General features: G+C 38.9%; 1 protein-coding gene across 1 annotated transcript in view; it reads left to right on the top strand.

The window, feature by feature from the left end:
* The window catches only part of Kdm7a (lysine demethylase 7A), a 65,809-nt gene extending 50,587 nt beyond the window's left edge, over positions 1-15,222 (top strand). Inside the window, exons 12-20 of the mRNA XM_052173492.1 lie at positions 473-682; positions 2,133-2,257; positions 2,449-2,600; positions 3,731-3,828; positions 4,216-4,364; positions 4,473-4,681; positions 6,044-6,129; positions 6,981-7,248; positions 8,964-15,222. Of these exons, the coding sequence (XP_052029452.1) occupies positions 473-682; positions 2,133-2,257; positions 2,449-2,600; positions 3,731-3,828; positions 4,216-4,364; positions 4,473-4,681; positions 6,044-6,129; positions 6,981-7,248; positions 8,964-9,058 (1,392 nt within the window). The 3' untranslated portion in view covers positions 9,059-15,222. The remainder of the gene's footprint in view (positions 1-472; positions 683-2,132; positions 2,258-2,448; positions 2,601-3,730; positions 3,829-4,215; positions 4,365-4,472; positions 4,682-6,043; positions 6,130-6,980; positions 7,249-8,963) is intronic.
* The last annotated feature ends 9,705 nt before the right edge of the window (positions 15,223-24,927 follow it).

The raw sequence follows: 24,927 nt of genomic DNA, 5'->3' as shown, positions 1-24,927 counted from the left end.
CAAATATAAAATAAATATATAAACATGTTTATAAAATATATAGATTATCTGTAACTATATGTACATATATATGTGTCTCATACACAGTAAAACCAAAACAGAATAAACTCAAAATTAATAGTTGAGTAAACAGGAGTATCATTTCTGAAAATGTCAACTCCTGTTTAATATTATAGATCTAAGGTGGAAGCTCGATGTGGTGGTGGTGGTACATGCTTGTAATCCTAGCACTTGGGAGCTAAGCGAAGCCCCCTCTCCCCCCCCAAAAAAATCCTCCCCAAATAAAACAAGGAATTGTACTATTTACAAAGTATGTGGATGAAAGGCAAATGAAGGTCCCCAGAAAGCCAAGGCTTTAACGGTGTCTTAAGAATGTGCTTTGTTTTTTAAAGTATTTTTATGGTTGACTGCTTAGTCAGATATATGTATGTTAAGCTTTTTCATAACCATTCTATGAATTTGATTCTTATAGGAGGAAAATGGCAAGCCAGTTAAATCTCAGGGAATTCCTTCTGTGTGTCCAGTTTCACGGCCTTCAAATGAAGCATCTCCACCATATCATTCCCGGAGAAAGATGAGGAAACTTCGAGATCATAATGTCCGAACTCCTTCTAACCTTGACATCCTTGAACTTCATACAAGGGAAGTCCTCAAAAGATTAGAGATGTGTCCATGGGAGGAGGCAAGTATATATCAGGTTCAAAACAGCACTCAGTACATGGAACACTCTACATTTACAGATACTATTAGTTTTATCTGTGGAGATCATGAAGTCTGGTCTTTTTAGCCAACAGTGTAGTGTTAAGGTGCCTAGGTTTCATTAATTTGCTGACATATTGTTTAGAATGTAATAAAATTAATAAGTGTGTATCCAAATACTCATGTGCTCTCTGGACTCTGAAGCAGATGCTAAGCAAGCAGAGCGGAACCCTGCCCTCATGTAGGTTTGTCAATGTTTTTTAAATTGGCAGATAGGACACAGATTAAAATAGTAGCATTTCAAGATGGGCATGATGGTACATGCCTGTGATCCTAGCACTTGGAGTTTGAGGTAAGAGGATTGTTGCAAGTTAAGGCCAGCCTGGGCTACACGGTGAAACCCTTTCTCAAACAAACAGCAGCAAAAATGTATGTTTCCAATGCTGAGTATTTTGAGGGAGCCCTAAAGCAGTAGTGGCTGGCTTCTTTGCTGAAGTGCTCATAATATCTTTCAGGGGTTGATGTTTGAACTAACAGAAGATGTCAAACTAGTATTTCTAGCCAAGGAAGATAAATACAGAGAGCCTGTCCTTGAGCCAACAGCAACCAGTCCAACAGTCAGAATGGGAGACTTAGAATAAATCTGTAAATTGGAGAGGTTCTGGTATCCTGGACAGAGGCAGGAGAGTGTGGAATAGTGGTACCTTGATAAACCATGCTACTGAGTTTGTGATAGGATTTGCATCATCCATAATTTTACATCAAAAGCAGAGGATTGATAATTAAAAGTATGATAGAGGTATTACTGAGTTAAAATACTGAAAGTTACATAGTCATTACAACCTTACATATTTTTATATTTGATATGTTTTAAGATTAAATGGTTCTGAACCTATTTAACCCATATAGTTTGTGAACTTACTATGAAAGATCTCAAATAGGAAGATTATCTTTTATACACTAAAAACCAGCTCCTTCTTTTTATCTGTGGTGGTTCTTGGGCCGAGTGGTGGCAGTGTGGATGCAGTCTTGGTGGGAAGGAATGTGGTTAAGGTTTGGGTGAGTGGGGAGGTCTACTGCTATCCTTTATTAAGTAGAAACAGCCAGAGAACATGAGATTGCCTAAAGCTGTATGACTAACCCTTGAGTACCTGCATAAAGGGTCTGTGTTTGGATTTGCTTTATGTATTTTATATTAGAAAATATGTTTTATTGCTAAATTGCCGTGCTGAAAGATGAGCCATTCTGCATGTGTTGGAATGAGGAGCTCTGGATTATGGGACACTGAGATATATCCAAACCCTAGATGGCTACCCATTCCTCTACAAGGCAGGCAGGACCGTGGAAGGAGGGGCAGTAGTAAACAGTCTTTTTGTAGTTGAGTAGGCCTACCTGAAGGTAGAGATTAAGTCAGTTCTATTTTGTACTTTAAGGACATATTGAGCTCTAAACTCAATGGAAAATTCAACAAACATCTCCAGCCATCTTCCACAGTACCTGAATGCAGAGCGAAAGATAATGATCTACGATTACTGCTGACAAATGGAAGAATAATCAAGTATGTAAAAAGATCAAGGTATCAGATTAATTTTTGGTGGATCCCTCTTTTTCCATATAATCTCAACATTATTGTATAGACAATTGTATTAGAGGAAAGGGTCCCAATTCTCTAACATGTCTGAATGGAGGGGAAGGGAATATAGAGCTTTGTTCTATTTCTGATGCAGTTATTTTTCCTCTGTGGCACAGAGATGAGAGACAGCTGTTTGCAGATCGGAGTCTTTATACAGCAGATAGTGAAAATGAAGAAGACAAACCAACAAAGAAGGCAAACATGAAGACAGAACAGAGCTCAGGAAGAGAGGAGGCAGAAAGTGAAGGATCTCCAAAACCACTAAATAGTATGTTTTCATCCTTTTGCTAATATGGTAGTAGGTAATTTGCTGGTATTTGAATTGTTGTAGGATTGAAAATGTTTGTATTTTATAATACTATTGGAAAATATGAAGTATTTGAACTGTTTTGAATAGTTCATTGATCTGCAAGGTGCTGAATGTGAATGTCAAGTATAGTAGCTAGGGATAAATTACCAGCAAATGGTTATGTGATAGTCAGCAAGACCTAGACAGATTTACTGTTTTTAGTCATTTAAAAGCTCATAATCCTTTTTGGCCTCTACTGTCCCAATGAGTTTCAAGTTTAATTTCACATATGGTAACATGTCTTTCTTTCTCCTAATTAAGAGACATCTGGTTGGCTGATCTGTATCTAGTGGGAATCCAAGTAGTGTGATGCTGTTTGATATCTATTAACAGGAGGCTTCTACTGGTGCATCCATTGGTTATTGACAAATAAAGTAATAATAGGAATATTAAACACTGTACTAATATCACCTTCTCCTTGAAGTCTTTGTTCTTTGAACAAAGTCTTAATTCCTAAACAGTTTTTAAGAACAGTATATAGCTTTTCATTTAAAACATAATTAAAATCAGTATTTTATTTTTGTGATGAAAGTGTTCTGCATAATAAGTATTATTGAATTCATTTTGAATATCTCAGTTTCCACTAATTCCCAGTAAGTCTGGTCCTCTGTAGTTGATAGTTACTATGTCAGGGCAAGGCAGTCCATCCATCACTGAGAGCTGATAGAAGAGGTGCTATGCAATGGTGCTTGTGGAAGAGAAAGGCAGTGTCCTAAGCGTCCAGATTGTAAACTGCTGGAAACCACGGTCCATAATGCTCTTGAGCTTTGAAAGTTACTCTTTTTTTTCCTCTAGTGGGGAAAGGGAAAGTCAGAAGCAGTTTGTAGTTTATTTTAGTTAAAAAAAATTTTTTTTGTTTTGTTTTTCTGGAAAGAGAAATACCACAAAATATTCTAAGGACATACATCAGTCCGTTTGTATCTTGGTCAATTAGAAAAAGGTGGGAAAATAAAGTCAGTAAGGAAAGAGAGGTGTGGAGCTAGAAAGTTACCTTAAACTGGGTACACTTTAGAGGTACTGACTGTTTCTTACCCCCTTCCCTTCACCAGGAATTTTTACAAGTGTGAAACCAGAACTCAGGAGTAGACCATCAGAATACTCTGATGTTTCTGATTCAGAAGACTCTGGACCTGACTGCACTGCACTGGTATGCTTGAAATCCCAAGGTGTCATTGGGTGGGATGATGGGCGCCCATGAAGTTTTACCTGGAGGAGGAATGTTGTCTCTGCTCTGTGTGTGCACACCATCCTGTGACCGGCCATGTTTACAAGCATGTTTATGTGGTTATGGTAGGGGTGGAGGGAGAAATACTGCTGTTTATGTTTCTAACAGGCTATATTTTACCTTTAAGTGTGTAACTCTGTGCTTTGTATTCAGGTAGTATGTTACTATTGTGAGAGATTTTCAAATTTTGATAGGAAATATAGAAGTAATTTTATAATAATTAAGATTTAACTTGCAAACAGATAAACTGGTTAATGTGTACAGCCTTGGTCAGTTTCTTTTTAGCTTTGTTCCTGTTTATTATTTCAGAAAATTCATTTTGCCACTGAAGATTCTGAAAGTTCAGGTGATGAAAAGAAACATGAAATAACATCAAACTCTAAAGAGGAATCTGATATAGTGAGGAACCTCCTTCAGAAGAGCCAAAAGCCATCTAGAAATGAAATTCCAGTTAAACGGTAGGCTTGCTGATGGTAGTAGTAGTTTGACATTGTGACATAAATGCTGTGAAACACTGTTTAGTTTTCAAGGCTGATCATCATTGTGTTGGGTCGCTTGCTCCCTAGGGAACGCCCCCCCTCGACAGGCACGGAGGAAGATGCTATTCAGGGCATGCTGGCCATGGCAGGGTTACACTATCCCACGTGCTTACAAAGGCAGCTACAGAGCACAGACTGCAGTGCTGAGAAGAACTTCCTCCAGGATCCCAGCAGCTGTCACAGCAGGAACCCTGAATTTAGGCAGTTGTATCGTTGCAGTAAACCAGTGGAAATTGGTAAGAAACACAAAATCAGTCTTTGAAAAGTAATATATGACTCTACATTTAGAGATGCTATGGCTAAGGACTGTCTACTGTAAGAAGTAGTCACATAAGGTGCAAGCATAACTCAAAAGTAGGGTCAGCAAGGTGGCTCAGTGGGATTGCTACCAAGCCTGACAATCTTGAGTTTGGTCCCTAGAACCCACATGGTGGAAGGAAGGAACCATCTCCTACAAGTTGTCTCCACATACATGCTGTGGTATACATGTACCTACATTCAACAGTTAGCTAAAATGTAACTTAAATGTTAAAACTCAGAATGTAAATGACTTGGGGCTAAGTATCATGTTCACAGGCCTAATTCTACAATTGCTCTTGCAAAGATAGTCTGGTTTTCCTGTTACCAATTGTAAGATCTCCTAGAGTGGAAGGGATGTTTGGTGTTCTAAATGGTCTATAATCCATTCATTTTCCTTTAAGGAGAGGAGAAACAAGTTTTGGATAGGTTTTTGTTTGTTTGTTTGTTTGTTTGTTTGTTTTTGAGGCTATGCTTTCTCAAACTCTTTGAAAAGGAAATATTAGGAAAAGAGCAGACACAGCAAGTCAGTAAAGCCACCTAGTAGTGTTCTCTGTGCTTTAAGAGGAAAAAAAAAAACATGATTTTCCCAAAATCTTAGGATTGAGAAAAAGACAAGTATCAACTGTGTTCAGTCCTACATAATTGGTGTCATCTATATACAGGACCTTGACCTCCATTTTACATGAAAAGGAAATATGGTTTGATGAGGTTAATTTAGCTTGTACATACTTTACATAGCTAATCAAATTTGTTGGAATTTGAACCCAAGACCACTTGGTCCCTAAATCTTTGCATACTCTTTAAGAGCAAGGGAAGCTTGGAAAGAGTTAATAGCTTGTCTAAGGTTGATGGATACTTGGAAGATCTCAAATTTAAATATGGGTTCGCCTGCTTTTCCCTGCTCCATTTTACCTTCCTATACTCTGGTCCCTTACTGCAGGGAAATAGATACTTTGTCCCTAATGGAAAATGTCATTTTAGAGACATATGTATTGCATTTGCTTTACATCAGTAACACATGGCCATAGCACTTAACTGTAGGTCAAACTGTAGGTAGTTTTGTTTAGCACAAAACTTGTAATATCAAGACAGTTTTAAGAAAATTGAAAGAAATAGCAAATTTGGTTGTGAGTTGCTAATTGTGTGTTTTTGTTTGTTTTAAAGAGTGTAGTAAAATAAAAGGTATGTGAATAAGTAGTTAATGTCTAAGCAAAATGTCAGCATACATTTGTAAGCACTAGACTAGTTTTGTTTAAAATAAGTTTTGCAAAGATAATTTAATCAAACCTTCTTTCTAGGCTACCATGCCAAGACCGAAGATCAGGATTTGATGACTTCTTCCTGGAATAAACAGTTTGATCGAACTTCCAGATTTAATGCTCAGGTATATTTCAAAGTGGAAATATGAAGAAGAGATTTAGAATATTCAATATTATTTTTGTTTTTTTTTAAAAAAAACTTTTTGTAACTGTTTAATTCCTCTTTTGATGTTGGTTATGACTTCTCAGTTAATTTTAAGACTTAATCAAGTCAAAAGAGTCTGAAAGAGGTCTTCTAATTAAAAGAAAAACCAGGCATGTACCCTGATTCTTGGAATTTTTTTCTAGCAAATATAGTAGAGGTGAACCTTATACAAGCTAAGTTATAAAAAATAGGAGGACTAGCTGGTAAAGGTACCTGTTATCTACCCTAGTGACCTAGGTATTCCTGGGACGCACATGGTAGGAGTAGAGAACTCACTTTTGAAGTTGTGAAATAACTTTTCTGAAAAAGTGTAGTACATTACATTGAGAACCCATAATGAGCCAAATAGACTGTGGGTCCTTTGTTTCTATTACCGGAGAGCAGGTAGCATCTTTGCTTGTTTGATCTTGACTTAGAAACTAATCTTCCAAACCTTTGTCTTTTATAGCTATGACCTGACCGTCATGAAGGGTGGGGTCTGTCTGGGGCTGGTTAGAGCACTTGCCAGTGAGGCTGATGGCCTGAGGTGAATACTTGAGACTCACGTGGTCTCAAGGAAAAACCAACTCCCAGAAGTGTCCACACATGCATCCTGATGTTTGCACACACACACACACACACACACACACACACACACACACACACACGAGAAGAAGAAATAAAGAAAACCAAAATTGACTAGTTTGTTTTGCTAATGCAGAGAGAGCTTTAAATAACTCATTTATCTGAAATCTGGAGAATTTAGCTACATTTCTTTCTTTCCTTATTTAGGACTTAAGTAGAAGCCAGAAATACATCAAAAAGGAAAGCTCTTCAGAAATCAGTCAGAAGGCACAAAGCAGGCATTGTGTGGACAGCAATAACTCAAGCATTCAGAATGGAAAATACACGCTAAATCCCAGCTTGGTTTCATGCCAGATAAGTAATGGCAATCTGAGCCCAGAAAGGCCTATTGGTGAAACTTCTTTTTCAGTGCCCCTTCACCCCACCAAGAGACCTGCATCAAACCCACCACCTATCAGCAACCAGGCAACAAAAGGTAATTGTATTTGGTTAAATACGGTTTTAAAAATACAGTTAAAGAAAAGGTTGAGTGTATTTGTAACTGTGTGAAGGCAGTGGTAGTAGGTAGGGGCACTCTCGAGAACAGTGGTTCTCAATCTTCCTAATGTTGCGACTAATATAGTTCCTCACGTTATGGTGACCTCCAACCACATTTTCTGTATCCATTCCTCCTTTGAGGGACATCTGGGTTCTTTCCAGCTTCTGGCTATTATAAATAAGGCTTCTATGAACATAGTGGAGCATGTGTCTTTATTGCATGCCGGGGAATCCTTTGGGTATATGCCCAGGAGAGGTTTAGCAGGGTCCTCCCGAAGTGTCATGTCCAGTTTTCTGAGGAACCGCCAGACTGATTTCCAAAGTGGTTGTACCATCTTACAGCCCCACCAGCAGTGGAGGGGTGTTCCTCTTTCTCCACATCCTCACCAACACCTGCTGTCTCCTGAGTTTTTGACCTTAGCCATTCTGACTGGAGTAAGGTGAAATCTCAGGGTTGTTTTGATTTGCATTTCCCTAATGACTAATGATGTTGAGCACTTCTTAATTTCTTCAGGTGAAAATTCTTTGTTTAGATCTGTACCCCATTTTTTAATAGGGTTATTTGGTTCCCTGGGGTCTAACTTCTTGAGTTCTTTGTATATATTGGATATTAGCCCTCTATCATATCAAAGGAGGAATGGATACAGAAAATGTGGTATATTTACACAATGGAATATTACTCAGCAATTAGAAACAATGAATTCACACAATTTTTAGGCAAATGGTTTGATCTGGAAAAATATCATCCTAAGTGAGGTAACCCAATCACAAAAGAATACACGTGGAATGCAATCTCTGATAAGTGGATATTAATTAGCCCAGAAGCTCTGAATACCCAAGACACAAATTGCATAACAAATGACTCCCATGAAGATGTATGGAGAGGGTCCTGATCCTGGAAAGGAGTGATCTAGCATTGGAGGGGAATATAAGGACAGGGAAAAAGGAGGGAGGTGATTGGAGAATGGATGGAGAGAAGAAGGTTTATGGGACATATGGGGATGGGGGATCTGGGAAAGGGGAAATCATTTGGAATGTAAACAAAGAATATAGAAAATAAAAATATTAAAAAAATTCTTTTTATTGCTACTTCAAAACTGTAGTTTTTCTAATGTTATGAATTGTAAATATTTGTGTTTTCTGATGATCTCAGGTCAGTTCCATGAAAATGTTTGACCCCTAAAGGGGTTGCAACCCAGAGGTTAAGAACAACAGTATGATAGCAGTGGGTACAAGCCACCAATGGGTATGGTAACGATGAGAGGATACTTGAGCAAATCCCAAGCCAAAGGATTGCCTTTTTGAGGCTCAGGAGGAAGGAGATCCTTAAAGAGGATGAGGAGTTTGCCAGGCTTGAATTCAGGTTCAAGCTGTAGAAGAAGCAATGAAAACAGGAGAGAACATGACTGAGACACAGGAGGGCAATGGTTCCTGGGAATGAATCATATTGCAGTCTACTTTGTTGATGAAACAGTTTGGAAGGACAATGACCTTCTCTTTTTTGTGTGTGATAAAGTGGAAGGGTTTTAAAGCAGGAAGTTCAGAGATGAGACTATTTTGGAACACCCAACAAGCTTGTTTACTACAAAGCTCTCTATTTTAAGTCTTAAGTCTTCCAGGTATTATATGAAAAATATACTTGGTGTTTTATAGGTAAACGTCCAAAAAAAGGAATGGCAACAGCCAAGCAACGTCTTGGGAAGATTCTTAAGTTGAACAGAAATGGCCATGCTCGCTTCTTCGTGTGACAGGGCTGCTATTGCAGTCACTCTTCCCTCGGATGCCAGTCTTGGGGTGTGGAAGCCTGGTGTTTCCCCTATCCCTGCCTGGAGCAGTTTGTGTGTACAGTAAGAAGACTGCGAAGAACAGAATGAACCTGATGCTGCATTTTCACTGTGCCACGCCCACTCAGCAATAACCCTTGGACCTGGTGGGGAGAGGAAGGAGGAGGGTAGTAGAACCTTAAAAAGAGACCTTGAACTGGAAAGGGGTCTCTTGTCAGGGCTTGAATTTAATTTTGTTGGTGGTAGTGTCTTGATTTTATTTTTCAGTAGTAGGATAAAGAATTATCAATAATTTATTTAACAGATTTTTTTTAAAGTTAACAGCTTTTAAATCCTTTTTTTTTTAAAGCTATTTATTTGGAAGATTTCTGGAGAAATATCTCACTAATTTAGAGTTAAGAATGTGAAGGTTTTTAAATTATTTTTGATAGTGTGTGTGTTACATGTGGGGAAGAGCCACAGTAACAGTAGCTAGTCTGGACTCTTAAATTTGATATTCAGGTTAAAGTCTTAAACAGGGATTTGATGCATTAATTATTTTAAATTAAGATGTATATGAAATCATTTTATTTTATATATTTCATGTGTTTTTTATAAGCTATTAGCTTCGCTTTTGCTAACATCCAAGGTGCATACTATAATCCAGGTTGATTCCCCTACACCCCACCTTCCCTCTGCAGCCCAATCCCCAATGTTTTGAGACAACCCGAGACTCCTCTCTTTGCAGGGAAACATGTTCATAGCCAATGTTTAAGAACCACATAAAAGAGCCCTCATTTTCTCGTTTCTTTTGACATTGTGGTTTTCTTCTACAAGTAAAGAATCAGGCTTGTTTCATTTTCATTTTTCCTGATGATATCTGGGTCCCAAAGAGAACAGCTTTAATGTCTTTCTCCTGCTTATGGGGAAAGTATAAGTTTGGTTAAAATGTCATGTTTGTCGTTTTTCCAAAACCTTTATAATTACAGAGGGCCTTCTTCAATACTGCTGGTGTTGGAAGAGCCAACATCTAGCACAGGTTATTATCTTACCATGCTTTTATTATGTACACATCATTTTTTTCAGATACAATTTGATTTAGGATGTTCAAGTCTGCATAAAAGCAGTAATATATACCATATTAAGTTGTATAATAGCAAGCATGTTGGAATAGATCTTTCTGTGTGTGTGTGTGAGCGTGTGTGCTACTTTTTTATTTTTTAATTTTCTGAAGAATCATTTCAATACAGATTTGGAGTAAAATGGGTGCTTTTTGTAGTTTCTTCCATTTGTCTTGGCTAGTAGGATATGGAGGTTAAGTGTCTGGTTGAACCTATAATTAAGATAATTTATCTCCTTTATGTACAATTTTTACTTAAATGCAATTTTTCAGTGGCTTATAAGTTTTTAGTCTCTCCATTTTCACCTCATGGCATAAAAATAAATTGATATTGGGGGTCTGATGGTATCACATTTTACAAATTCCTACAAAGACAATATAGGCAAATAACATGAACTTTATTTTTATGGAGAAATATGGCTATATAATGGATTTTTGTCCTTTTCAACTCAGCAAGTTAGCTAGACTTTTTCTTCTGTATTAAACATAAGTTGAAAGAAAATAATTATGTACCATTATCTTTCATAGTTGCATTCAAAATATGTATTTCCAAAGGGAAATATTTCTTATTCTGTCTCTTTTACAATATTTAATGGGATAAGGAAGTTATGAATTCATCTTCTGGTCCAGATTGTCTGGATCAAAGTTTCAGTTGTATTTTGTGTGTCAAGAAGAAGGATTTTTGTGACATTCTTAGCATCTGTGGATAGCACCCCTAACCCCTGCCTACACTATGCCTGCCATAACTAGTGGAGAGAGGGATACAGTCAGCTGGTTGTTGTATTTCAACATGCAAAAAAATCTGAATTTGACTGGTCACTCACCTTTCCACAATATATCACTGTGATGTCTTAGTTTTCTGTTTTATTGTCAGAACCTAAGTTTTTATTTGGGTTAAGAAATAAGAGTGATGACTTCTTTTCCCAGTTATGATCGTTTTAAACAACTCAAAATATTTTAATTATTTCATTTTTTGACCATAAAAATTGAAATTTATTCTTATTAGAATTGTGGCCAGTATCTTCCCTGTACCCTTAGATTCATAACACTAATTTTGTATTGCCTCATATCCAGTATCTTAAATGTCAGTTCTGTGGATTCATTTTTTTAATCATTTTAGCCTATTAATGGACTAAATTACAAAACTTCTAGCTAGTTAATACAGCCACTATGAAAGAACCCATGTATCTTTCTGAATTGATAAAAAATTCAGCTACACAGCCAATGATTTTTCTAGTCAAATTTCTTATGAAGTTCCCCATCTGTAGTGTGACCTTTTATCTCATAGAAATGGCTGGACTTTGAGGTGTGACTACTGCTAGGATCTGGGCTCAACAGTAATAGGTAGTCTCTGTCTTTCCCATTGTCTCACAAGTAGTATACTGCAGCTTAAGTCAGAAGACAATGGTGATAGCATTTAGTTAGCTGTAAGCAAATAAAATGTATAAAATTGAGAAGTAACGATTTAGCACCTGCAGCTTTAATAGTAGTAGTGATCTTGTCTTAATTCAACTAAGTGACCCTTAACCTGGGATCTACTGTACTGTAATTGACAACATTATATAATATTATGCTCCCCAGTATCCGTGAATGATTAACAATACAAAACTGGCAGCTTAGTAGTTCAGGATCTTTGGAATACATTGAAATTCATAAATACAGTTCATTTTTGAAGCACACAACTGAACCATCTACTGAAATCATAAACTCAGAGGAGACAAGTCCATCTATATGGCTATATACTTAGCTTGAATACTATTCTGTATTTTACTAATCCTAATTAATTCCTTTTCCATTTAATTTACTGTACTTTTTCATAAGAGATCAGCAGGTATTATCAGACACTTACTGAGTGCTCGGAAGTGGTGAGTACTGTGAGGAACCTCAGGTTCATGTTAGTCTGCCCATGAAGCTCTCTTCTCCAGTTAGGACAAAGTTGAGCAGCAGGCGGCCCATTTGTAAATAGAACAAACAAAACAAAATCCAACTTCATTAGTTTCAATGAGATATACCACTGTAGAAGTGGAAGTGTTTAAAAATAAAATACCCATGTTCTTTAACATTTAAGAAAAATTCTATAAGTTAGTCATTTCTGTTGGTAATAAAAGGGTGTGGTATAGTTTGGAAGGAAGCAAAAGACCTGCATTTTAGCCCATATTCTGCCATTTATCAGCCAAGCAATGCTGAGTCAGTAAATTATTCTGAGTTTTATTTTTAAGTCCTAGTTTTCTTGTTTGTGAGTGTGGATAAAAACTACTCAATGAAGAACAGCATTCTTCAGGTATTATGTTATATCCTACTTGTTTAATTATTAAGTTACAACTGATGATAAGTGCACCTTCTGAGAGTAATTTGAGTGAAAATATACACCCAGGACATGCTACCTAAAAACCTGACAAATTTCCTAACAAGGTGCTGAATTAGAATCAGGTTTTATGCTTGAAGTGAAAGAAAAAGAAATGAGCTTGTTTGTGGGCAGAAGAGAACATCCATCAAGTCACCTGATGGTTATTTAGCACAACAGAGGAGCCAGCTTCAGGTTTTTTTCAAAGAGGAATTAGTAGTACTCTTCTCCACATTTGGCATACTCTTCGGGTACTAAAGATAAAAGAGGTGGTAAATTTAAAATGATTTAGCAGCTACCCATGGGGCTAGGGGAAAAATAAGGTGATTCAGAAAAACCTTTTCAAAGGCAGTTGTGGGCTAGGTACTATGACAGCCCAGGGAGAGAGGAAAGTCTGTAGTGTAGAAAGGAGACTCAACTGGATGTGTTCAAAGATGAGTGTCAGCTTGCTTCAGAAGATGTTCTGCAGTGTGAGACAGTCCATGGGAGTTGGTGGGAATCATGATGGCCTAGTATACTGCTGCCAGAGAGACAGCATAGCAAATGTGCATCTTTAGTATTCACATGGAGATAGGAAACTTCATAATGCAAACATAAGTGTCTCTCAAAAAATTTATTTTTCCCATTATAAAATTAATTGATCCCTATGTAAAAGTGAAGGTCTTGCCTTTCTTATGTGCAAGGCCCTGGGACTTGATCCCTAGCACCACAAAGACATCAAGAGGAGCCAAGACTTTTTTAGACTGTTACGGGTATCCTAGACTTTTATTTAATACAATGTCAAAAAATTTCACATTATAACTTTTGTCTAGGGAGAGCTAGCTAGTCAATAAGGGTGACCGGTGTAACCTAGATAGGACAGATTTGCCTAGACACCATTGGCTGTGGGATCTCTTGTTTTCTTACACGGGCTCCACACTGTAGCCTCTGCTTGTCTTGTAGATACGGCCCATAGGTGTTCTTGAAGCTAGACAAATTTAGTATACTCTCTAAATTGCTGTTGCGCAGTTGCCCTTCATACCATAGCCTTACTACTAACCCTTTCCTTATTTTGCTTTCATGCTGTAAGTGAAAAAAAAAATTGATACCCTTTCTATAAACATTTTTTAAAGGTTTTTAAAAAGAAGCAAATGTCTATTTCCAAAGCAGCTGGCATATCATCAGTACCATGGCTTTATTCTTCTACATTAAGTCTCCCCTCTTTACTGGGGAGAAGCAAATAATTCTCACTGGAGAAACCCTTAGGTTCCCCGTCACCTCTGGTGCCCTTCTAGTTTCTTAAGGCTTTGTCTTAACTGTGATATTACACTTACGTTTAAAACCTCTTAAAGGATGTATTCGATGATTCTTCCAGCCAATGTATCTGCTCTGCACTATTCATTAATGGAACCCTGGCTACCACGTAGCCCTGACCTCTAAGTAGTTTACCTATGCAAGACCTGCCACTCTGGATTCATTTTCATTACAGAAAGCAGTCATTAATGTGATTTAATCATAAAAGAGTTGTCTTCAAGTTTTTTTTTCAAAATATCAGCTATTTTCCCTAAAACAATTATCATAAGTGCTAGAATATATACTATTTTGCAGGAATAAAATAACCAAGACGTAATATATTTCTTTGGTGGATTTTGTTTTGTAAGAAATGCCAGCACTAACTATATAGAGTTGATTCTTTGCCTAGAATATTTTTTTCCCTTTAAGAGTCATAAGTAACATTTTATTTTCACAAAGCATGCATTATAACCACAATATAGTCAGGGACCTGAGGTGTAACTTGCTGAGTGAACCCCATGGTTATTTTATCTTGCAAAAGAAACCTAAACCAAACTAAGGGCCTTACAGTTTATGGTTAGACTGAATCAAATGCTGTAACCTCAGTTTTTCCAAAAACAGCTCCTGACTGCACAAGCAAGTCATGCAGTTGTTAAATATGAAATAGCACTGATAGGAAATGCATGTGCATCTTTGCAGACTGTATTTCCTTTGGAAAAGACTTTTCTACTTTTAATATAATTAAGCCATAACAGTTTCATGCTGTGGAAAGGATGAAAAGGTTCATTTTAAGAGATTATATAGTGTGAACTTTCACATTGATTGTGAAACATCTAACTTTGCCAGTGTTCAGCAAATTTTCTTTTGGGGCATTGGAGGGTGGTGATGGGGAGGGGGTAGTGTTGGTTTTAGGGGTTCAACTCTGTGAATTTGAAAACAGGACAGTTGTTGGCTATGGTACTTACTAGTTTTGTAGTAATGTTTTGCTAGCCTGACTTTCCTTACTGGTTTTTATGTCTATGGTCCCCAGTGACTGTTACTCTTGTTTGGAGTGTGTGCAGAGTAGTGTCAGATGAGTCTCATTTGTGTGTAGGCAGTCTGTGTATGCACACGTGTCCTTTGACTGCAGAGGCACACGCTGTGACAATGGGACGGGGTGTGGCAGGGAGTGGGACGCTGAAGCTTTAAGAGCATTTGTTTTTATTCAGAACAGTATTTCCCATCTTTTGCCTGCAGGCAGGGAAAGTGTACAGTATTTATTTTGTTTGTTTTACTCTGAATTTGTAAGTCTCTAGCTTATATTATTATTATAGGGAAGATAAGTGACTTGCTTAAAGTTGTACTTAGTATTCTTACTTCCTAATTTCTGTACTGTAAAATATTGAAATTAAAATTGTATTACGTTTGTTCTGATTTTTTTAGCACTCAGTGTATTTTTTGCTCATTTTGTCTAAAAGTATAAATGTTAAAAGTTGTATAAAAATGTCTGAAAGAAAAAAATCTGAATTCTATACAATTCTAATGTGCTGTTCCCTTTTTCTCAATCTCAAGGCACTAGAATGTAGGAAGCTGTGTTGTATTCTTACTATTTCTGAGGTCTTAAATGTGAAAAGTAGCATCTTATTATTCATTAGAGGCACTGCTAGGGAAGAGTGATGACCACGAGGGAAGACTAGGAGACTGGCGGGTGAGAGGCAGGGAGAGATAGATGTGGGAGTTTCTATAGTTTTCATTTTTGTTTTAAAAGACTATTTTTTTAATGAATGGTTCTTAAGAGCATGTACTGTTTTGGGCATCTCAGAAGTGTTGTATCACCCAGTGGGCATCAACCCACTATTGTAGTAAGTGTAGAAGTAGCAAAACCAAGCCTAGTCCTCAGGGGGCTTCTGTAGGGGGGAGGGGGAGCAAGAAGACTCAACTACCTAACATACTTAAGTGCAGATCACAGGATGAAAGTTGGGATTGATTTTGGACATTGGGCCCATGAGGCAGGTCAGGGATGATGCACTTAAGGGAGGGAGTTGAGTCAAGAAGGAAGGAACCCTCAGGCAGGGCTTTCATGGGCAGCGGGGAAGCCTTAGAGAGGCAGGATGAGTTAAGCTGGTGCAAACAGGCAACAGAAGACGAGGGATCTTGGTGCCCCCTCCTACCCTTCAGAATAGAAGGGGGTTGCAGCACTGCAGCTGCCTTTGCATCTCCAGTGTAATGCTATCTTTCAGACAGACAGACACCTCAACTATCTTGAGAAACTCTTTGTACATCTAGGAGATATTCTAATGGTCACCTATTACAGTGAAATAATGAATACAGCTCATCTTCACAAACTCAGCCTGATTTTGTGGGACTAGGAAATAAATCCCAGGGGCTGTTGCTGTTGTACTCCTTCAGATTTACAGGGAAGACCCGAATGCTCTGATACAGAGAGGATTTGGGTCACAAGTCTCCATTACTTCATCATGAATACTCATTATGTACAGGGAATATTTTTATTCTTCCTCACACTATCCTAGTGTGGTAGGAACTACTTTATCCCCTGTACAGTTGAAACCAGTGTCTTAGTTAAGGTTTTGCTGCTATGAACAGACACCATGAAGCTTTCCTCAGCAGATAGCCCATGGTTCTGGGGCATCTCCAACATCTTGGGGTCTTCAAGGCAACTTGAGTGTTACTACTTGTTTCAATTTCTGGGATCCACACATGATCTTCTGGGCTCTTCCAAAGGGCTTAGATCACTTCTCCAGCTTCAGCACTCTAAGCTCTGGAAGTTCCTCTCCACTGCTACTGCTGTTCTTGGTGATCATCTCATGGTACTGGCATCTCCAATACACTGGGGTCTTCCGCTACAACTAGGCTTCACCAATAGCCTCTCCTATGATCTCTTCATGATGCCAGGTCTCAAATCCTTTGCATGACCCCTTCAATCCTTAGCCATCAACTGCAACTGAGGCTGCACTTTACCAATGGCCTTAAGTGGACTCTTCTAGTGCCAAACCTCAAGCTGTTCTCCATGACCCCTTCATGCCTTCAAAACCAGTACCACCTGGGTGACTCTTACACATTACCAAGTACAGCTGCTACAGGAGGTACAACCTTGGCTATCTCTGGAACACAGCTTCTGTGTTCTCAGAAAACACTTCCCAGAAGATTTCACCTCAATGATGCTGGTCTCTTAATCACCACTAATTTTTTAGCTCCAGCTAACCAGCATCAACTGTCCCAGTAGTCCCTTCTATTCCGGACTCTAAAGCCAGAGCCATGTGGCCAAAGCTGTAGAATTTTGGGGCTTGCTGGGGCTGGAACATGGCCCCCTTGTTCTATTGTAACATATCACCAGCTTTCTGTTTTCCAACACCTTCACTGCCCAAGATTGGCTATCCTGGAACTTGTTCAGACTGACTTAGAACTCGAGATCTGCATGCCTGCCTCCTAAGCACTTGGTCCACCAAGCCTGGATTTAAGTTTTTCTTCACTTAGAACTTTCTCTGTTCCAGGCTGGCCTTGAACTCAGAGATCTCTGTTTGTGTTTGCCCCCTGGGATTAAAGGCTAGTACTACCATGCCTGGACTTAAATTTAGCTGGGTAGGATCTTGCCCCAAGGTCACTACTCCCTTAATTCAATTTAATATCCATGAACACAGAATTCAGCTCCATTTCACTTCCTGGGTGCCTTTTTAATACTTGAACCATATATTTTATTTTTTCTTTCTCAGCTTGCTATGTTTGTTTAAAATGCTCTTCATGAGACTTAACCAGAGAACAAAGTCTAAGATGGGTGTTTCTGAGACTTCCTTTGTCAGTGCAATTAATCTAAGTCTCTTCACCTTAGCCTCAGGTAGTCTCTTCAGACAAGGCAAAAAGTAGCCACTTCACCAAAATACCACAAAACAGTTTTTAGGCCACATACTGAAATTCTCCACTGAAACCTCTTAGGTCAGGTCAAATCACTCTCAGTAGCGAAGTCTAACATATTCCTACTAGGACAATGCATTAAGTCCCATTCAAAGCATTCCACTGCTTTCCAAATCCAAAGTCCCCAAATCCACATCCTTTCAAATAAAAACATGGTCAGTCCTATCACAGCAATACCCCAGTCTCTGGTGCAAACTTCTGTCTTAGGGTTTTACTGCTGTGAACAGATACCATGACCAAGGCAGGTCTTATAAAGGACAACATTTAATTGGGGCTGGCTTACAGGTTCAGAGGTTCAGTCCATTATCATCAAGGCAGAAGCATGGCAACATCCAGACAGGCATGATGTAGGCTGAGAGTTCTACCTCTTGTTCTGAAGGCAAACAGCAGAACATTGGCTTCCAGACAGCTAGAATGAGGGTCTTAAAACCCACACCCACAGTGACACACCTACTCTAACAGGGCTACATCTTCTAATAGCGCCGCCTCCCCCCCCCCTTCCCGGGCCAAGCTTATGTAAACCATCACACCAAGGTATTGAGGAGGTGTGTATCATGTCCAAGTTCACCTACTATTAAGTAGAACTCAGGGCTGTGGAGATGGCTCAATGGAAGGAACTGGGTTAAGAATCCCAGCACCCATAATAAATTACCCACATGTAATACCACAAGTTGGGATATATCCCGGGGTGCACTGGCTAGCTGTACTTGCTAAATCAGTGAATTCTTTTTTGCAAGAGACCTTGCCTCAACATACAAGGTAGAGAGTGATCAAGGAATACCAAATATGAATCCGTACACACCCATATATACATGTATATATATATATATATATATATATATATATATATATACCTTGTGTATACACACATTAAAACTTAGGATTTGAACAAAAAAGCTTGTCCAACTCCTTGATCTGAGTTGTTTTTATTCTGTGTTTTGAATTATGAAGGAGGAGTTAGACAGTACTTGATGTAGAAATGGTTTGTGTTCCAGACATTTTTGTGTAGAGTAATAGAATTTCTTGTCGAAGATTTGTTTTGTACCTCTTTTTATACTGGCATTCTCAGGACTGATCTCACCTGTGGTACAGGTGAGCTGTAAACAGGCAATAGATGACTGGCACTATTGTAAAAACATTAACCCAGTAAGTGCTTCCAAAGTTGAGAACTAGAGGATGAGGCTTTGCCTGATGCATCTCTCCATCAGAAAGCCGCCTGGTGGCTGATAAGTCAGCCTCTCCTACATGGAAGCCTGCTCCTCTATCATTTTCTATTTCTCAAATCCAAAAGTGGGTCATTTCACTTAAGGAAGAAAGAGACCAAAGGCATATTATTTTGGGTCTTTGGGGTTCTGCTTGTGGTTCAATAATAAAGACCGTTGGCCTTTTTGATGGGACGGTATCTTAGCTAGCTTCTAACGTAACTCGACTTCTGCCTTTGCATCCTTCTCCACAGCTCCCTCTGCTTGCCCTAGTCCTTGCTTCTGCCCCACCACCTCCATCCACCAGCTCTCTTTTATGCAGAAGCTACACACCTTACTCATCTTGTTGCCCTTATGTGACCTTCCTGAAGGCAGCTTGCCTTCCTTTTTGGGCAGGTAGGTAGCAACAAACATTTATACATCCTGCTAGCCTTTCCACAGCTGGCCCAGCCAGTAACAATTGAGAAGGGACACACTTTTTCTTAACTAGTAAATTCAGTATTTGTGAGTTGGCCCACAGCTGATCTCAATGCTGGACTGCCTTGCTACTCATTCCTCCTGTAACTTCTGAGCTCCCATTGCCCAGGCTATTTCCAATTTGTTCCCAAAATATCTTTTACACAGTGGGGGCCGGGGAAGGTACATGTGAGTGCAGTGCCCATGGAGTAGACTAGGGCATAAACTGCTATGTAACCTGGCATTACACTTGTGAAATGCCTGACATGCGGGCTGAGAATCAAACTGCAGCCCTCTTCAAGAAAAGTACACTTAAGCACAGAGACATTTCTCCAGCCTCATCTTTACTTTTTTTTTTGTTGTTGTTGTTGTTGTTTTTAAAGTGTGAATTTGGTATGTTGTAACTTCAAGCTCATTTACTGTCCTGGAACTTATTCTGTAGACCAGGCTGGCTGGGAACTCACAGAGCTCCATTGCCTCCTGAGTGGATGAGATTAACACTCAGGCATGCATCACCACTGCTCAGGCAGAAAAAAAATTCCTATAAATAGCAATATACCTAAATTACAAAAGGTTGTTTGTATTTTGTAGTGGTGGTTTTAAAGCAAATTGCAAATGATTTATAAATCATTTACTCATTAAATGAGTAAAAAAAAATAGTATTTAACTGAATTATTCTAGAAGATTCCTAGAACACACTAAGGAAAAAAAGTTGCACACTTTGTACTATCCCATGTGTCACACAAGATATCCCACTGGAATCCAGTGGCCCAAACGCTTAGCAAGACCTCCAGTTTGAGTTTTCTGCCAATTGCAAATACATACATTTTATTGTTAACCCTTTGGAATCAGTCCAGCCTCCACACAGCCCCCAAGAGATTGATAAAAACCAACATCTAGTAAGGCCAGAAACTCTGCTCTTGCTGGGTACTCTGAATTATCCCAAACCTCCCAAGGTCTGCCTTTGCATACTGTTTGAACACTGGGGTCAGCTGAAAGCAAGCAGGACTTATTTGAGACTATCCCTTTGACCTTGTGCGACTCTATTCTAACTGTAGACTCCAGGGCTAAGTGCACAGATTAAGGCCAGAGTTAAATACTAGCTCTATTACTTCTATCTGGCCTTGGATAAGTTATATTTCTTCTTGGGCCTCAGTTTGTTCTTTAGTGACATATTTCTCAATCTCACATATACATGCATTAATATCACTATGGAATCAACTTCCCTTAATACCTCATTGGTTATGGTTTATCTGGGATACAGATGTTTGCCTTATGTCTACTCCTGCGTTGACTCAACCTTTGGCAGCTGTTTCCTATTGCTTCAATTCCTGGAATAAAGTGTACCAATTGTTAATAGGTTATCTCATGAGTGGTAACCATTTAACACATACTTACATCAGATCTTCACCTGGTTCTTTATGAGGCCCCTGTGCCCAGCTCTGGAAGTGGTTTCACAGAGGAGAATGATGAGGTGAGAAGGGCCACACTGTCCTTTAGTTCATCACCTAAACTCTCACCCATCGCCACACACAAAGCTAAGCACACCAACAGGTGGTAACCAAAGGTTTAGGCACTGAAAAGAATTAGAGAAACTTTCATTTTTCCATTCAATAAGAAGATTCCTCACAGGTCAAGGGAAAATAAACCATTTCAGAAATGTTCTATTCCCTAGTCTTTCTTCTAGTTCAGGACCTCTCTACTGGCATTTCTTTTCAGCCTAGTATCTGTGGAGGTTCCTTGAAGATGCACTTGGCACTCTCAACTTGAATAGTTACAGAATTTAATACATGAACTATTTATAATATCAAAAAAGGGATGCTGAAGTCATCCTGGGGATGGTAGGGGGGGAAAAAAGAGGGGCTATTACTGCTAGCAAAGGAAGGAGTTACCAAAATTGACAGGCATTTTAGCTTTCAGCATGGTATGACTACACAGTGTCAACAGTAGGTTGACCTTTCTGGCTCTATGAACCTCACTAGTACTTTGCCAGGCATACTATTCAGAAGCTGGACATTCAGTGACCATAGATGAGTGTCCTTAAAAGCACAGAACAGGCTCTGAAAATAGAAATGGCCCATGGAGCCACCCTGAAATTATTCAGCACCCCTACTCTTTAAAAATCTCCACTATAACCTGGGAAATTAGTTCTTATACAGAGACACATTCACCGCAAGGTACATACTTCAATAGTATGTAGCAAGTCCCAAACCTAAGCTATTTAGTAAAAAATTTAGCAACATTGATGGTGTGGGTTAGGGGTTACAAGTAGTTTTGTCTAACCTGTAAACAAGAGGAAGGTTTGACATTCCAAAGACTGGCTTTCTCAGTCTTTGTTAATGTGAGGCCAGGATAAGAACGGGACTCCTTACTTCTGGATTTGTCTGTGCCCTGGTGCTGTGCCTGTGCCACACAGCTCTGTACCCAAATCCTTCCAGAAGAGAGCTGGTCTCCCAGAAGTCCTGACGCACTTAAGAACACAGGTAAGACCACCATTTCTGCTCAAATAACTGGCTCAAGAGGGACCACCAGAGCCCTCAGGACACAGGAACCGAGGAGCAGCCTAGACAGAATCTTTCTGGTTTCTGTCTGTGTCCTGGGGCTGAACCTGTGCCACAGCTCTGAAGAGACCTGGTCTCCCAGGAGTACTGACACACAGGTTTACAGGAAGGACAAGCCACAGTCAGAGACAGCAAGACCAGATAACACCAGACATATCCAAATGGTGAGAGGGCAAGAACATAAGCACTAGAAACCAAGACTACTTGGCATCATCAGAACCCAGTTCTCCCATCACAGAAAGCCCTGTATACCTCCAACATACCGGAAAAGCAAGACTCTGATTTAAGATCACATCTCATGATGATGATAGAGGACTTTACAAAGGACATAAATAACTTCCTTAAAGAAATATAGAACACAGGAAAACAGGTAGAAGACCATAAAGAGGAAACATAAAAATCCCTAAAAGAATTATAGGAAAACACAATCAAACAGAAAGAATTGAACAGATCCAGGATCTAAAAATGGAAATAGAAACAATAAATCATAAAGGGAGACAACCCTGAAGATAGAAAACCTAGGAAAGTGATCGGGAGTCATAGATACAAGCATCACCAACATATTATATGAGCTAGAAGAGAGAATCTCAGGTGCAGAAGATACCATAGAAAACATTGACATTAAAGTAAAAGAAAATGCAAAATGCAAGAAGTTCCTAACCCAAAATATCAAGGAAATCTAGAACACAATGAGAAGACCAAACCTAAGGATAATAGGTATAGAAGAGAGTGAAGATTCCCAACTTAAAGGGTCAGTACCTTCAACAAAATTACAGAAGAAAACTTCCCTAACCTAAAGAAAGAGATGGCCATGAACATACAAGAAGTCTATAGACCTCCAAATAGACTGGACCAGAAAAGAAATTCCTCCTGTCATAATAGAACACCAAATGCACAAAACAAAGAAGGAATATTAAAAGCAGTAAGGGAAAAAGGTCAGATAACATATAAAAGCAGACCTATCATAATTATACCAGATTTCTCACCAGAGACTATGAAAGCTAGAAGATCCTGGGCAGATGTCATACAGACCCTATGAGAACACAAATGCCACCCCAGGCTATTATACCCAGCAAAACTCTCAATTACCATAGATGGAGAAACCAAGATATTCCATGACAAAACCAAATTTACACAAAATATCTCCACAAATCCAGCTCTACAAAGGATAATAGATGGAAAACTCCAACAGGAGGGAAACTACACCCTAGAAAAAGCAAGAAAATAATCTTTCAACAAGGCCAAAAGAAGATAGTCACACAAACATAATTCCACCTCTAACAACAAAAATAACAGAAAGTAACAATCATTATTCTTTAATATCTCTTAACATCAATGTACTTAATTCTCCAATAAAAAGACATAGACTAAAAGACTGGATCCATACACAGGATCCAGCATTTTGCTGCTTACAGGAAACTCATCTCAGTGACAAAGACAAAAACTACCCCAGAGTAAAAGGCTGGAAAACAATTTTCCAAGCAAATGGTCCCAAGAAACAAGCTGGAGTAGCCATTCTATTATCGAATAAAATCCACTTCCAACTAAAAGTTATCAAAGAAGATAAGAAAGGCCACTTCATACTCAACAAAGGAAAAATATACCAAGATGAACTCAATTCTCAACATCTATGCTATTTGATGAAATTCACAAGCAAATGGGTGGATCTAGAAAATATCATCCAGAGTGATGTAACTCAGTCACAAAAGAATGCACATGGTATGTGTTCACTGATAAGTGGATATTAGGCAAAGAGTGTGGAATACCCATGATATAACTCATGAACAACATGTTGCTTGCAGGTGACCATTGGACTGAGCACAGGGATCCCAATGGGGGAGTGAGGGGAAAGGACTGAAGGAGCTGAAGGGGCCTTGTTTGGCATCAATGGGAGGAGAGCCCCTTGGTACTGTGAAGGCTTGATGCCCCAGTGTAGAGGAATGCTAGGGTAGTGAGGTGGGAGTGAGTGGGTGGGTGGTTGGGGCAGCACCCTCATAGAAGCAGGGTAAGGGGGGATAGGATAGGGGGTTTGCAGAGGGGAAACCCAGAAAGGGGATAACATTTGAAATGTAAATAAATATCCATTTTCTTTTAAAAAGAATGGGACTTTTTCTTTTCTTTCTTTCTTTCCTTCCTTCCTTCCTTCCTTCCTTCCTTCCTTCCTTCCTTCCTTCCTTCCTTCCTTCCTTCCTTCCTTCCTTCCTTCCTTCCTTCCTTCCTTCCTTCCTTCCTTTCTTTCTTTCTTTCTTTCTTTCTTTCTTTCTTTCTTTCTTTCTTTCTTTCTTTCTTTCTTTCTTTCTTTCTTTCTTTCTTTCTTTCTTTCTTTCTTTCTAGAGGGCGGGGCATCCACTGCTTGGATGGATTTGTCCAGGTAGGGGATTGCAATGATTTCAACAAGAGGAATTTATTTCCTAAAGTTTTGGAGGTCAAAAGCATGAGATCAAAGTATCTGCAGGTATATTAGTTATTTGTTGCTTGAATAAAATACCTGGTAAGCAATCTGAAGGGATTAATTTTGGTACACGATTTGCAGTTCCAGTCAATCAGTAGGAAGACATCAGGACAGATTTTTGATGCAGATGGTTACACTGCAGCTGCAGTAAGGAAGCAAAAAACCATATAGCTTGCTTTCTCCTTTTTATTCAATCTAAGATCCCAGCTCATTGGATGGAACTGAGCACATTTGGGGTGGGACTTCCATTTTAGTTAACCTAAATCAAGAAAATCTTTTAAAGACATGCCCAGGGTTTGTTTCTTTGGTAATTCTAAATCCCATCATATTGACCAAAAAAAAGAAAAAAAAAATGGTTCTTCCTTGGATAACTTTGAGGTAAAGATCTATTCCCAACCTTTCTGCTTTGTTTACAGATGGTCATCTTCTCTGTGTGTTTTCCACGTCCTCTTTCTTCTGTTCATGTTTGTGTCTAAATGTCCTCTTATAAGGAAACCTATACACATAACACAGCCTTAAACATATGCCCCTCAGACAA

The sequence above is a fragment of the Apodemus sylvaticus genome, chromosome 2 (assembly GCF_947179515.1).
Source record: "Apodemus sylvaticus chromosome 2, mApoSyl1.1, whole genome shotgun sequence".
NCBI lineage: Eukaryota > Metazoa > Chordata > Mammalia > Rodentia > Muridae > Apodemus > Apodemus sylvaticus.
This window is presented reverse-complemented; position numbering and strand designations above follow the sequence as displayed.